Source organism: Ursus americanus, chromosome 28 (genome assembly GCF_024610735.1).
Source record: "Ursus americanus isolate L20-20 chromosome 28, mUrsAme1.1.p, whole genome shotgun sequence".
In the NCBI taxonomy this organism is placed as follows: domain Eukaryota; kingdom Metazoa; phylum Chordata; class Mammalia; order Carnivora; family Ursidae; genus Ursus; species Ursus americanus.
Window position 1 is genome coordinate 24,391,715 of NC_142154.1, and position 16,365 is coordinate 24,408,079.

The window sequence follows — 16,365 nt, forward strand, 5'->3', positions numbered from 1 at the left end:
TGGGGTCTAGGTTGGGGTGACTAGGGTTTGGCAGTTTCACTGTTTATTATTGTCAAATTCAAAACATAAGAGCAAGAATTAGGGCACAGGAAGGGAAAAGTGGGTGACTCCAGTGGTCAGCTATCTAGGTCACCCCAGGCTTTCTAAAAGGGGAACCTCGGGGGTGGGGAGGCCTGGCTCTTTATTTAGTTGTGTAGCTGCCAGTGTGATCAAGAGGGATGTCTTTGAAGGGAGTGCCTCCGAAATCAAAAGCTCAGCATCAGGTGCTTATATTCTAATCAAAAAGCTTACTGTCAGGCACTTTCACTACGAAGACCTAAATATGTGGAGAGATACATCATGTTGATGATGAAAAAGATGCGATACCAGAAGATGTCATGTCTTCCTACAGATAATCTATAATATAGAGATCCAGTTCAGTTCCAGTATAAATCTCATCAGAGTATGTTTAAGGAAGCCGATTCCAACATGGATCTGGGTGAACAGAGGACCAAGGAGAAAAGAAGGGGACCTGACCCTTCTAGCTATTGGTGTCTTCTAAACAGGACAGAAAAAGGGAGCACAGCAGAAGATCCAGCAAACAGAAGACCTGTGCATGACGGAAACCTTACTTGGCAGAGCAGACCCTGCAAGTGAGTGGGTGGGAGAGACGGCTTGATGAGGTCGGTGGCAAAACAGAAAACCACATGGAGAAAATGCCATTGATACCTTTTGTTTGGAAAATATAGGTAAATACAATCAACTCCTGGTGATTAAGGCCCTAAGGGTGAAGGACGATGCATTAAAACTTTGATTATGCACGTGTAGTAAAGTGTGACCTCAGAACAGGGAGGGCCTCTGAAATAAGATGCAGAGAGATGAAAAGATGGATACATTTGACTAAAATTAATGTTTATCAAAAAAGAAAAAAAGCCATCAACACAGTGAAATAGCCACAAATTTGAAGAGATGTGTAACACGTAGGACAAAATGTATCAGAATATATAAAGGAAACATGAATCAAATGGGTAAAAACATGAACCAATTTCACAAAGAACATAAGCAAAGCCAAAAAAAAAAAAAAAAAAAGCTTTGTTTAGTGACTTCTGCCCAGAAAGTAAAACTACAAAGCAAACAATGCAGTAGTTATAAAATTCAGAATACCACCTTGTAGGGAGGAGGTGAGCTTTCAGTCATGCACAGAGGGTCTTGAAGCTTCTGCTGTTTTCCTCTGTATTAAGCTCGGTGTTTCGACATACATGCTGATTGCATTATTTTTCAGCTGTTATGGGTACTCTTTTGCTCATAAATAAAGAATAAAGGCAGTGATGTACATTAGCAAAGAAACTTCCACACTTTTTAGTAGAACTCTTGATCATTCCTGAGACCATTCCCCTGGCTTCTATCTGTTAAGGTCTGTTATCTGAGAAGATAGTTCTGCTGGTTCAGCCTAACTGCTGCAGGGGTCTTTCACGGTGCAGAGGGCTAGCCCCTCTTGGTGGAGAGTCACAGAGCATGCGGTCCCTTAGGGAGGCCTCCCCTGCCAGCAGGGGCAGCAGACCTCTGCCTCTCATCCCTCATCTCCTGAGACACCTGTAGGTTCCTCACCTGGGAGGGTGCATCGTTCCTTTCAACCTGGCGGTCTTGCTCTGTTCAAGTAGCTGGGAGCAAAGCATCCAGCTTTGTTCAAAAGGTGTCAGAGTGGTTGGATGTGGCATCTGTTCAGACTCGGGAGCTTGATTATGGGGCAGATGTGCCGGTTTACCTCCAGGGGCCTCAAGAGACAGCTGGAACAAATTAGCCTGTCAGTTCTTCAAAGCCAGCTGCTCTTGCTGAGGTGGCTGCATCCCGTTAGGTCCTGGGGCCACTCTTGAGCCATCACCTGAAGCCTCTGACACGGGCCTCCCGAACAGCGCTTCCCCTGTGCCCTCTCACAGCAGTGCCTGCTGTTCCAGTGGCTTTGCTGTTCTCCCCTCACCTTCTCAAGCTCAAGACCCTGCAGCACCTAGGAAGGCATGTTCCACGCTCTCCTTTTTTCCACCAGCACTCCTCAGGTGATCTCACCAGCCTGCGCTTCAGTTGACATCCATAATCTGGTGACGCGGGAGAAGTCACATCCTCACGCAGGACCATTCCCATGACTAACTTGTATAGTCCACTATCTGCTCAGCATCCCCAACTGAAGCCCTTGAAGGTCTCAATTCTCACACGTTGGCACCTGCACTGCTGCTCTTTCACCGGAAGCCAGGTCCTTCCAGAATCTTTGCCTTCCTCCTACGTGCAAATGACTTGTCCAGATGCCCAGCCTGGCCACCTTCTTCCTCTCATAGCTCACATGATTGATTAGTGACTGGATGACCCCTTCATTTAACATGTATCCCTAATTTCTTCTTTTTGCCCCTACCCACCACTATCGTCTTCCACCTGGATTATTTTAATATTGCCCTAGGCAGTCTCCCGTTTCTGTCTGGTTCCCACCCCCATTCTATTCCCCCATCTCAGCCAGATGGATCCTTTTAAAGCATAAGTTAGAATATGTCACTTTCTTGCTTAACCCTTCACCCCCACTTCTGTGTCTTCTGACTAACTCAGAGCAAAAGTCAAAGGCCTTAAAATGGGCTTGAGGCCCTGTTTCTTTCTTTTTTAAAGAGAGAGAGAAAGCACAAGCAGGGGGAGCAGCAGGCAGAGGGAAAAGCAGGGGCCCTGCTGAGCAAGGAGCCCAATGTGGGACTCGACCCCAGGACCCTGGGATCATGACCTGAGCTGAAAACAAACGCTTAACCCACTGAGCCACACAGGCGTCCCGAGGCACTGTTTTATCTGGTCTTTTCCTCTCCCCTCTGCCCTCTTCCCTGTCCAGCCACAGTGCCTGCTTGCTTCTCCTCCGGCATTGCAGGCACGCTCCTGCCTCAGGACCTTTGTAGTACCCATTCCTCGGATGCTCTTCCTCCTGACGGCTACGTGGCCAGCTAGCTCCTGCACATTTCTTGGGTCTCCTAAGTTAGGCCTTCCCAGACAGTGCCATTTAAAATTGTGCCTCTTCCCTCTTCATAGCTTGTAGTTCTCTCTAGCATTAACAAACCCCGTTACATGTTTTATGTGTATTCGTCTCCCTCCTCTGGGAGACAGTCTTTCTTTGCTCTCCATCTACCTGTTCTAGTTCTCTATTGCACCATCACAAGTTATCACGAACTGAGCAGTTTAAAGCAATACATCACATGTAACTAGCCTTATTATGGTAATCATTTCACAATTTATACATATATCAAATCATTACATTGTACACCTTAAGCTTACATGTTACATGTCAATTATATCTCAATAAAGCTGGAAAAAAGAAAAAAGAAAACAATACCTTTATTGCCTTGGCATTCTATAGGTCAGAATGCAGTGTGTTTGCCTGATGTCTCTGTGCTGGGTCCCATTGGCCAGAGTTATAGTGTTGATGGGGCTGCATTTCTTTCTGGGGGTGAATCTACCTCTAGCTTCATTCGGGTTGTTGGCAGGATTCAGTTCTGCGTGGCTGTAGGTTTGACGTCCCTGTTTCCTGCTAGCTGTCACCTGGGGAGATCATTCTCACCCTCTAGAAGCTGCTCACATTCCGTGGCCCCTTCCTCCATCGTCAAAGCCAACAATGATGGTCAAGTACTTCATGGTTCAAATCTCTCTGACTGGCTCCAGCTGGAGAAAGTTCTCTGTTTTTAAGGGCTCAAGTGATTATATTGGGTGTACTGGGATAATCCAAGATAATCTTCTGATTTAAAGGCCCATAGCCTTAACTCCATCTGTACAGTACTATTTGCCATATAAGGTAACAGTCATAGGCATGATACCAGGGGAGGAAGTCTTACCTACCATGCCACCCTCCCACCAGGACAGCATCGGACAACAGGACAGTAAGTACCAGTTGCAAAGTGGAACCTTTATCATAGCTGGTACACTCAGGTGCCGCTCATGTGCTCTATGCATTAGGTCATTATGGAGCTTGTATTGTGATAGCAGGAGCCCTAAGAAGTAGCTGCTGTTCCCGCCCCATTTTACAGAGAGAAGAGCTGAGGCACAGAGCATAAGTGACTTGCCCAAGACCACAGAGCCAGGAGAACCCCGAGCACTGTGGTCACAGTCCATGCAATAGTATACCCTACAGAGAAAATGCATGGTAGGAAGCACCGGGCACTGATTCCTGACCGCTCAGATCTTTAGAAATGAAAAGGACCTGAACAGTGGTGACGTCTGCCCTAGTCTGACCACCCTGTGCATTCTTCAGGTCCTTTAACTTTGACCTTCCAATCATCTCTCTTGCTACTTTTATAAACATCTTTGGTTGTGCCAGGCTGAAAATAATTCCATGTTTATACCATCTTCTGCCCCCCCCCCCATACAGATGCATATCCTAATTCCGAAGTTGTCTATGTCTGGACTAATGGCACCACTAAGTCAGTGGTGGTGGCAGAAGATGGCTCCAGGCTGAACCAGTACCACTTGATGGGTCAGACGGTCGGCACCGAGAACATCAGCACCAGCACAGGTGAGACCAAGTGCATGCAGAATGCCACACCCTGGGAGAGCTCGGTGCTCCTGTGGCATGTCGGTGGGGAGGATGCCCCCCAGGCTCACCTCAGTTCTACTGTCGTTGTGCAGTGCTGGCCACAAGGAGCCCTCCAATTCAGGTCCTAGTCCCTGCAGCGGCACACGGAGGCCCCAGCTGCAGTGGCTGGCAGTATTAAAGGCCATGGGAGGTATTAATCTCAGGTGTGTTTGCCTTCGTGCGAGCACACCCCTGTGATTGCATGCTGTGCCTGGAGGCCGTGTGAACCTGCTTATGTAACACAGCCCCTGCTCAGGCACTGAGACACAGAGGCAGTAGTCTCTGCAGGAAAGGTAGATGGCTTCCTGCAGGTACTCCTATTTACCTGCTCCCCTACCTCCTGTTTTGAACATTTCTAAGATTTCCCAGGGGTTGAATTTTGGAAAGCACAACCAAACAGCATAGAAATAGCTGAGGCCTCACCAAGAAGGAAGGGAGTCTCACTCTCACATGCATAGGGCTGGGCTGAGTACCACAGGCCCAATACAACCTGGCTTCACCTGATGCAGAATGGGTGAGGTGTCCAAAAGAACAGAGTGTCTTCTATTCTCTGCACCTGCAAGGTGTGTCCTCAGTCACCTCTTGGACACAGGAGGCCCAGCCTTAGCAGTCAGGAGGCTTGGCTGTTAGCAGAAGAGAAGACTCCAGGGTCACAGAGAGTCTCCACAGCAGAGAAGAAAAGCATAACAGGGATGGAGTGGGCCCTGTCATGGGGACGAGTTGTGAGCCCCAAAAGGTACCCTGGTCAGCATCACTCTTTGTCAACACTGCCAAACCTCAGGGCTGGCAGGAAGCTCATGGACGTTGAGTGCATGCCTCCTCTACATACAGGCTCCCAGAGCATACCCACTGGTCTTGTGCTGGGCATTGTGGGGAGAGGGGGGAGAGCCTGACAGGACTGGGAGGGTGGTAGCCTAGTTTTATGGGAACAAGTGAAAAGGTGGCATGGCAGATGTGCGGGGTAGAGCATTGCCATGCTAATGGAGGATGCTACAGTTCGGAATTGTTTCATATAGTTCTTTAAAAACGTATAAATGGGGTTTCTACCTCTATTTGTATTCTGAAAAGGTGGTCTTTTTAAAAAAACATTATCTGATATTGCTACCTTCAACTCAAAAATAAAACAAATGAGAGTGGGGTGAAAGGATGGGCAAAATGGGTGAAGAAGAGTGGAAGATATGGGCTTCCTATTATGGAATGAATAAGTCACAGGAATAAAAGACACAGCATAAGGAGTATAGTCAATGATATTGTAATAGAGATGTATTGGAATAGATGGTACCTACACTTAGTGGCAAATACAGCGTAATGCATAAACTTGTTGAATCACTGTGTTGTACACCCAAAACTAGTGTCACATTGTGTGTCAACTACACTCAAAAAAAAAAAAGAAAGAAAGAACGAAGAAAGAAGAAAGAAAGAAAGAAAGAAAGAAAGAAAGAAAGAAAGAAAGAAAAGAGCCCAACAGAATGAAAAGAACAATGAAAGCATTTTAAGTAGGAGAGTAATATTAAATCCTACTGCAGAGAAATAGAATGGCATTTCCCCTCTTCTCAGATGTTAAGGAGAGGCAAAATTGGATCATTACAAAGATCTGGTCCTGGCTATTAAACATATCTCATCCTCCTTCTCTTTGTCGCTGTTTCTTTCTGCTCTGATATAGCCTGCTCAGCCGCTCTCCTCTGCTCTGACCTGCCTTGGAACTATGGGGAAAGTGGCCTGCCCCTGCTGGCGTGTCGCAGGCACTGCTAAGAATTTTGGGCTCCTTTTCTGTAAGGGGGCAGATTTTGCTGCATGTGATCTTAAAGGTTCCCTCTGCCTCTGACATCTGGCATGCTGTGAGAAAAGGCACGTAGGGACACATCCACAGCTGGCCATGCTGAGCTCTGGGCTCTGATTCCAAAAGCAAGCGTCAGAGCTGTGTTATCTGGCCCAGACATCCCAGCGCTCCACATTGGTCTCCAGCAGACCACCCGCTAAATAGATGGCTCCCACCGGGTCTGCTTTAGGGGAGGCCTCAAGCCCTTTCTCCCCACTTTGCAGTTCCACCGGCCGCATTGTCTACTTCTCGCAATTCAGTGAAAGACCTCTTGTCCTCTGATCAGCTTAACTCTGCCTCTGCTTCTCAAAGCAGCCTTCCTATCTCCCCAGATAACAGTCATGGAGATGACCGGTACAGCACAGGGAATAGTCAATCATATTGTAATAATGTTATGTGGTGATCGATGGTGGCTACACTTATCATGGTGAGCACTGAGTAATGTACAGAATTGTCAAATCAATATGTTGTGCACCTGAAACTTATATAACACCGTATGTTAACTATACTTGAATTAAAAAAAAAATTCTAGCACTGGAGACTCTCCAGCTGACAGCCATTCACACACCCTCCGACCACAGCCCGTCTCAGCTCCTTACCAGTTCACCGTCAAGGCAGCGTCATTCTCAGCAATGAACGGAAGGTCCCCGCCGGCCTCCCACACTGCCAGGCAGATCCAGAGGAGGCACTGGGGCATCGCCAAGGAAATGCCCCAGCCTATCTCCCTGGTAGGCGGCGGGCGGGAGGGGCTGCCAGGACCTGTGGCCTCCTCCAGCTGCTGTTTCTCACCCTCCAGCTGGGTCTGGCAGGGAGTACGGAGCAGGGGGGTGGTCACCTCTAGCTTCTTCCAGCCTTCTCTGGCTGGGAAATAGGGGGGGAAATTCTCCACCTGCAACAGGGCTCTGTGATGTCCTGAGTTATATCTGGAGAGGTTAAATCCTGAAATCCTGATGGCAGCAGCAGCGAGGGGGTGGTCAGAGAGTGGCACAGATTGTGATCAGGGATTAGGAAAACACACAAATCTGATTTTCCCCAGGAAAACATCCACCACCAAAGGCTCTTCAGAGGCTGTGGCTCAGAAGACTTATAAAATGACAGTTAAGAAATCCCTGCATCCTTCATTCTCTCCTTCACTCCAACCATGCAAACTAATAGTTTTCCAAGGGGAAGGTGGGGAGAAGGACCACCTCTGGTCCAGGAGCAGGAATGACAGGCAGGACTCTAGGACAGGTGGTTGTCCTGCATTAATTTGCTTATTTGCAGGCGAATACACAATCATGACGGCTCATTTCCATCTGAAGAGGAAGATCGGTTACTTTGTCATCCAGACCTACCTTCCCTGCATAATGACCGTGATCTTGTCACAGGTGTCCTTTTGGCTGAACAGAGAATCAGTCCCTGCCAGGACAGTATTTGGTGAGTGTCCCCAAGCCAGACCTGCACTGCTGTTTTGGGACTGCTTCTACCTACCCCCAAACAACAGCAGCCTCTAAACTCCTAGTGACTACTGTCTCTTCTGTGACCTGGAAAACAGACCAATTAGTTAAGAATTCAGTGTTAAGGATTAGGATTCAGGATGGCTCTCTAACAAGGGTTTAGGGAATGATGCATGGTCTATTTGATCACTGTTTCCATTTTGAAAAGCCTTTGCTGGTAGCCTTTTTTTGAGGTTTGAAACTGCCAGCAATCTGTCTTATGTGAGATTTTGCTACAGTATTTTCACACTTCTCCTAAAGTACTACTTTGTATGTTACCAGACACTTCTTTGAAATGTGAGTGCCACTTTAAAATGAACTCCCAAGGGACATTCAATCCATCATATATTATATGGTAATAATAAATTACATATCTATATATCATACATACCATCATATTTATCAGGTATATGATATGAATAAATGGATATTTGCATATATACATAATGCATATATATTATACGTAGATGTGCACACACACACACACATATATGATAAGAATCTAGAACACCATCATTTGATACCCCTAAGACATACATTAGGTTTAGCAATATCTAGTTCCAGAGGTACCTCAGCAGAGCATAGTTGAGCATCTAACTCTCACCTTGAAGCTCTGCTTCCTCATATTTGAGTAGCGATACTAAAGGTAGTTTTGCACATCAGTTATGGTAATGGATGCTGACACATTTCTAAACTATAAGGTACACTTCATGCCTCAGCTGTTACTATTGCAAAGAAGGAAACCATGACCTGCATTTTATGTTACCACTCCCGTGTCTAGGGAGCCTGAGAGCCCAGGGAGGCTCTAAGTGATGGCCCAGGAGTATTTCTGTCAGACCGTCTCTCTACCTACATGGCCAGTTTCACTTGCGTTGCTTCATCTAGCTGGAGGAATGTTTCAGAGGAGTATGGAGGTTGGTTCATGGTCAGGCAGTGCTTCCCTAGTTCTTTAGGGGAATATTAGTAGGTGGCCAGTGGAAAAAAAAATTAGTTTGGAGAAAGCTGCATATTAGTTTCTGTTTCTTCTGGGAGATTCCCAATGCACATTGGGATGTTAAAGGACCCAAGAAGTTGCAAGAAGCCTGTTCAAGGTCATGCACAGAACACTTTCCCCCAGCACAATGATTAAGTGGATTTCTAAGAAAAATCATAGATGCCTACTGATTTTTCACTAAGCATTAATTCCATGCATGGTACCATGCTCAGTGAGCACACATAAATACCTTTGAAGGATGATGACGTTGGATGAAAACTCAGCTGCTGTGACCACCAATGACATGACGTACTTGGTGCTCTACTGATTTCCTAGGGCTCCATAACAAAGTACCATGCCCTGAGTGGCTTAAACAATGGAAATTGTCTCAGTTCTGGAGGCTACAAGCCCATAACCAAGAAGTCAGCAAAGCTGGTTCCTTCTGAGGGCCGTGAGGGAAGGGTCTGTTTCAGGCCTCTCGCCTAGCTGGTAGTTCCTTGGCTTGTGGCCAGTAATTCCAGTCTTCACACGCTGTGTGCATGTCTGTGGCACCAGTCATATTGGATCAGGGCCTGCCCTAACAATCTCATTTTAACGTCATTACTTCCATAAAGGCTGTATTTGCAAGTAAGGTTACATTCTGAAATTCAGGACTTCAACATATGAATTTGGGGGGATACAATTCAACCCGTAACAAGTGCATTGCACCCACACCCCAAGCACATAGGTGCACCCTCGTGCAGACAAAAGTGTGATAAAGAGGAAGGCACAGAACATGTGGAAGCTGTGTAGGCTGTGAAGGGTCCTGCAGACCTGGGTCCGAATATGGGTTCTCATTTGCCAGCTAGTGAAATGGGGTGCATTGCTAAGTATTTTTAAATCTTTAAGCTTGTTGCCTGTGAATTGGGATAATGACACCCATCCAGAATGTGGCTTAGATCAGTCTGGCACTTAGTGGATACTAGATAGATGGCTCATAATCTGCCAGTTCTGAACGTCTTCCTCCAGCACTCTGGCCTTGCTGCATGGTCATTGCAGGGTTGCCACAGAAGCCAAGGCAGACAGCTACAGGCACCTCACACAAGGGCTTTGAGGGGACATTGATCCCTCTTGGATAGAGTGAAGTGCTGAGATCCAGATTGAGACACGGTACTATTGCACTTGGCTCCACAGTTCCTGGAAGTCTGCAAGTTGGGTTAATCCTTGTAAAAGCAAGTCTGTCTCTTCAGTTTGCCTTGAGCCCAGTACTCACTGGATGCATAGCAAATTTTATTGAAACACCTCACTAGATACCATGTTAATGTCATTACCTGTTCTCACTTGGGTATTGCCCCATTGCCACAGAGGAATACCACCTATTCAACACATCCTTGTTGGACACGAGCTTTCTGCTGGGCTTGGTTCAGGACAATGGGGATACAAATCATGTGTATATATCAGACCCAGTCCCTGCCTTCCTCAGTTTATATTCTAGAGGAAGGAGCCAATTAAGATAAATTAAATAAGCAATATTATAAATGTTAGAAGTGTGTCAAGTGGTAGGAAAATAGGAGAGGGAAGGTTCTGTCTGGGGATAAAAGTAACCAGTTCCTTTCCTGTCTTCATCTGTCATGGTCAAGGGTGTTATACTGGGATCTGGGTGCCAGTACTGATTCCTGTTTCCATTTTCCCTGACTGACCCCCCATCACTGACAACCACAGGGGTGACCACAGTGCTGACCATGACGACCCTCAGCATCAGTGCTCGGAACTCTCTGCCCAAAGTGGCTTATGCGACAGCCATGGACTGGTTCATAGCTGTGTGCTACGCTTTTGTGTTCTCCGCGCTGATCGAGTTTGCTACCGTCAACTATTTCACAAAGAGAGGCTGGGCCTGGGATGGCAAAAAAGCCTCAGAAGCAGCCAAGGTCAAGGTAAATTTACCCCCTTCATATCCCCCCATCCTCCAGAGAAAATGTGCCTGATATAAAATATCGAACATAAGACTGGTGTTTCTCCTATCTCCTACCCCCCAATGAAAAAATGACCCCTGTCTTTATGTTAGAGGTTCCTGTCAAGTCTTATTGCAACAGGTCCTGTTTCAATTTTGTTTTGAATCATCTGCTTTGATCAAGGAAAAGGTCTGATGTCATGTGAATGGCTTGGGCTTGTGTAGACTTAGGCCTGTTACTTTTGCTTAAGTACCTCCTGTCTGTTCAGTGATTACTTGTCCAGTTTTGAATTATACATTCTTTTCTTCACTCTTGTGTCACTTCACCAAACAGTAGATCTGCAGGGTGGCTTTAAGGATGTGAGGAGAGCGTGTGACCTACTGGAAGGAGCAAAACATACCAGTTCTATTGAGGAGATGATTTGGTTCAATTAAATGATGCACAGTGATCCTGGAAAGTATTACTCTGTTCAGAGCAATTGGATGCCGGGTGTTTAGAGGGTGATTGGTGTCTAAATCTAAGGAATAGTTGAAGAAGAGAGGTTACACAGAATTCCAAGCTGAACCATGTCCTGGGGGAGATGAGAATAACATATATGGAACAGAAAATAAAACAGCACGTGATAAACTGCTAATTATAGCAGGTGTTAAACAAATAGGCAAAGCCTTTGCTCTGAGAGAAGAGCAGGCCAAAGTTATCAGGGTAGACTTGAAGTCAAAATCTGTCCTTGAAAATCAAAAAATCTGTCCATGAGAACTCAGCATGAAGGGAGTCCTGGAAGGTGTTACAGAAGACTGGATTTGTATGGCCTGACCTCCCAACCAGGGCCACAAGCCAGGAATGGCAACCCAGGACACTCTTTTTGTTGAGGACACTCAGCCGTGTCTCATTGATGGCCTCATGCTTGCTTTTTGCATGTAACACAGCTATTTCCTTTCCTGTGTAAAGTCAGAGGCTCTGACTTAACGGGACCCATCTGATTCTTCCTACTTCCAAGTACCAGGAGTTCCCTCCCATGACAGAGTTTCAGTCATGGAAAACCCATTTCTGAGTCCAGCTTCTCTGGTGGGAGGAACGCCTAGTGGGATCTATGTGGGGCCCTCTCAAGGCAGAAGGGACAGGAGGGCAGGAGGGCCTTGATAAGTAGCAACCTCAGGAGTGGGTGTTTTGGGGGTTTGAGACAGAGTGAGGGAATAAGAGTGAGCTGACCACAGTGGATGATTGATGGCGACCTGGGAAAACATTTGTAGAGGCATACTGGGGATTCTTGACCAAAGCATCTGGACTTGATGATGAAGACCAAAGGAGCCATGGAGGAGGTTTGTGGGGGGAAGAACATGAATGGAATTGGGAGAAAGCACTGTGTTGCCAGAAGTTAAATGATTGCTGAGGGCCTGGGTCTTGGTGGCCATGTGATGGTGGACTGGAGATAGCCAAGTCTGAGTAGGAAAGCAGATGGGAGCCTATTATAGGAATTCAGGCCTCAGGTTCATATCTATGTCTAGGAGGAAGGGAAGAATGAAGAACGCCAAAATGTCGGGTAGGCTCAGCATCCTTGTCAGCCACCACTTTCGCACTTGGCTTCACTGTCGTTGCTACTTGCCATAGATCCAGATCTGAAGGAAGAAGGAGAGATGAAGCTAACATGGATTGCCTAGTCCTAGATTAGCACTGATCTTTTAGAGTAAGCAGCACACGTCAGTGTCTTGTGCAACTTCAAGACTACGTGTTGTTCCCCAGCTGTGGTGCTGGGGATCCCACCCTGTAGGCCTGAAAGGAGCTGTGCAGTTGAAGCATCAGGGTATCTAAAGTCATTCAGGCATGGAAGTCACACTGTTAGACATGGGTAGTACACATGAATTAGTAAATATAGTATTAGCCTACTCACATAAACCGACTTTTACTTAGAAGTAGAGAGCTTGAAAAATAGACTATGTTCACCATTGTCACATGTTGGGATCTCTAGAGGCAAACTTCAGGTAAGAGTTTGGGGTGCAAGGTATTTTTAAGGATGAACAACAGTGAAAGAACAGATGCTGTAAAGAGAAACATTCGGTAGAGGAAGAAGTTGAAGTCAGCCCTGAAGGAGTAGGAGTTGGAGGATGTCTCCCAGCCACTCTCCTTGCAGCTGGGCAGCAAGTCATCCTGGAAAGGGGACCAGGGCACATCTCCAGGAACACTACAACCATTGTGACTGTGCTGAACCCTGTGCAGCTGCTCATCACCCCAAATAAAACATGCATGGCCAGGACAGATTACTATCTTCTCAAGTGTCTGTTCTTTTCTTGGCCACACCAAGAAATGGGAGCCATTCACGGTAGTAAATTCATAGTCAGTTTCTTCTGTCAGACCAGTGTGGGTGCACACATGATCACTGGTATATGGAAGAGCTGCAGTATTTCTGAAGAGTGGCTGAGAGGGTTCCTACTCTGGCCCAGGACTGTTGTAGCCTATCTCACCATGTCTCCAGGTGGTCACCATGCTCTTTGTGTCTGGTTCCACGTTTACTCTACCTCTCTTTTCACTTGCTTCCTCTTGCTTCTTGCTCCATGTGTTTCCTTTCTACTCATCTTTTCCATAGTTTTAATGGTTGATGTATTTCTTTTAATTTACTTTCCTGTGTTTTCTCAATTAAATTTTACTTAATGGCACTATATTAATGGAACAGAATTTTGCAAGGTTTTATTATGTACATTTGCAAACTGACAGCAATGTTTAAAGAATCTCACAATGAAAAATCTCTCTATTATGAACATTTTACTATGCATGTGTCACTACTATCTGTTTGTCCATCATCTATCTATCCATGCATTCACTCATCCTCAATCCATCTTATATTCTTATCCATTTCAAAGTAAATTAACACCCATCACTGGGTATTAAGGAGGGCATGTATTTCACAGAGCACTGGGTGTTATATGCAAACAATGAATCATGGAACATACATCAAAAACTAATGATGTACTGTATGGTGACTGACATAACATAATAAAAAAATTTAAAAAAAACAAAGTAAATTTTAAAGGACAGTACATTTCCCAGTAAATATATTTATATACATGTAAATTTATGTGTGTCATTAACTAGAGTTCAATATTTGTTTACAGTTTGATTCTTTCAAAGAAAAATTTGCATAGTGTAACATGCACAGATATTAAGGATACATTTGCTGCGTTTTGATGAACATGTTCACCTGTGTAATGCAAATCCCTATCAAGATAAAGAACATCATGAGCACTCCCCAAAGTTCACCATGCCACTTCCCAATCGACAGAGCCCTTTCCAGTCTGCACCTCAACAAAGAAAACTACTATTCTGATTTTTTTTTTTTTGGCCATGAATTATTTTGCCTGTTCTATAATTTCTTTTTTTCTATTTTTAAAGATTTTATTTATTTATTTGACAGAGATAGAGACAGCCAGCGAGAGAGGGAACACAGGCAGGGGGAGTGGGAGAGGAAGAAGCAGGCTCATAGCAGAGGAGCCTGACGTGGGGCTCGATCCCACAACGCCGGGATCACGCCCTGAGCCGAAGACAGACGCTTAACTGCTGTGCCACCCAGGCGCCCCCTGTTCTATAATTTCTTATTCAAGACTGGCCATGTGGAGTTGTAGGCTTAGAAGTCTGCGGAGAACTGCCCTCCCCAGAGCTAAGCTGATGTTTCTCTATCTCTCTTTTGAGAGATAAACCTTTATAATCTTCAAAAATGAGTTGACAACTGCCTGCAAATGTCATGCCCTTACAATCTTATTATATTTTGCAGAAAAAGGAGCGGGAACTCATACTAAATAAGTCAACAAATGCTTATACTACTGGGAAGATGACCCACCCCCCCAACATTCCAAAGGAACAGACCCCGGCAGGGACCTCAAATGCATCTTCAGCCTCAGTAAAGCCTTCTGAAGAGAAGACTTCGGAAAACAAAAAGACTTACAACAGCATCAGCAAGATTGACAAAATGTCCCGAATTGTATTCCCAGTCTTGTTTGGCACTTTCAACTTAGTTTACTGGGCAACGTATTTGAATAGGGAACCAGTGATTAAAGGGGCTGCCTCTCCAAAATAACCCACCGCACTCCCAAACTCCATGAGAGCCATACTTCCAGCAGAATGGTACCAAGGAGAGGTTGAGCTCAGAGGGATTTTCCATATTCGGGCACTATCTTTCAGGAAATTTTTGCATGTTTAATAATATGTACAAATAATATTGCCTTGATGTTTCTATATATAACGTCAGATGTTTCAAAGATGTCACATTGATAAATAAAGCAAACAACTTTCTAGAAAAACAGGAGACAATGGCTCTGACACTCAGATACTCAGTATCTTACACTGATAGTTTACAAACAAGACAAGTATATTTTTAACTGTTCCAAGTGTTACCTAACAATGTTTTTTATACTTCAAATGTCATTTCATACAAATTTTCCCAGCAAATAAATATTTTAGGAAATGCTCCATGATTATTACTTGACCAACTCTCTTGCAAGAAACAAAGATCACAAAGAGCACATTTTTCATTAAAAAGGAAACTGTGGGCATTTATGTACAAAACTAATTGCCTTTGATAATTCTTACTGTTCTGAAATTAGAAAGTACTGCATGATCTTACATTAAGAAATAGATTAGGCAAATATTTATGCAGATAAATTTAATGACAAATATAAGGTATGTTAGATTAACAGATAAATTATTTCCCCAAGGAAAAATTTAACTGCTTTAAAAATCTTTTTTTTTTTAAAAAGAAACATTTCTTTCCCTCCCACCCACCTCCCCACCCAACTGAATACTGATCAGAGAAAGAAAAGGAAGTGTTAAAACAAAAAGTGATGTGATGACAGTCTTGACATTTGGCCCATGAATTCACTGGCTGAAACATTGACCACCTCTCGCTGCAGCCAGCGTGTAGTGCTTCAGTGGTGAGAAATTGTAATTGAGTTATTTTCCATTTTATTTCCTTGTACTTATTTCATGATTGACTTATTGCTCTGTTAGCTTTTGTATATGAAACTTAAATGTTCATTAAAAAATAAAAAATGAACCGATCTTGTGGATAAATGTCATTTTTTGAAAAAAAAATCCATATTTTGGTGGGCTCATTTCCTAAAAATGACATAAAGAAAACCAATCTTGAAATTGCTTGCAAAAAAACTCTTGGTGATTCATGTCTGTTTCAATCTAATTCTCTAGAGTAGGGAAGTAAAGAGAAAGCAATTCCAACCACAGGGTAAAGAAGTAAAACCAGAAATTCATTGCCATCACATATCACATGGGTCTCTACCTGATAGAATCCTACATAAGGGTGTTCCCACAATGGGTGCTTGCTTTGGACAAGGTAACTACTCAATCCTTGCTCCTTCCTTTTGTTGTTTATGAACAGTGATGCAAAGTGCTGCATTTGGACCATCTACCTACTATTAAAGGAAGTATCCAGGAATGGATAAAATAAACACTCCCTGCCTCCTCTGTGACTCAGTTGGAATTATAAAAGGGGAGTTGTGATGGTTAGCAAACAGTATCGAAATTAGGCCTGCCTAAATTGACTACATAATAGTACATTGTTCTTTAATAGCAATTCACTTCACTGTGTTTGGTAGATA

The 16,365-nt window shown here is 44.6% G+C and overlaps 1 protein-coding gene across 1 annotated transcript in view; it reads left to right on the forward strand.

Annotated features, from left to right (window-relative positions):
* The window catches only part of GABRA5 (gamma-aminobutyric acid type A receptor subunit alpha5), an 86,358-nt gene extending 70,547 nt beyond the window's left edge, over positions 1-15,811 (forward strand). Inside the window, exons 6-9 of the mRNA XM_045795433.2 lie at positions 4,364-4,507; positions 7,650-7,802; positions 10,536-10,747; positions 14,529-15,811. Coding sequence (XP_045651389.1) covers positions 4,364-4,507; positions 7,650-7,802; positions 10,536-10,747; positions 14,529-14,831 — 812 coding nt within the window. The 3' untranslated portion in view covers positions 14,832-15,811. The remainder of the gene's footprint in view (positions 1-4,363; positions 4,508-7,649; positions 7,803-10,535; positions 10,748-14,528) is intronic.
* Positions 15,812-16,365: the final 554 nt, after the last annotated feature.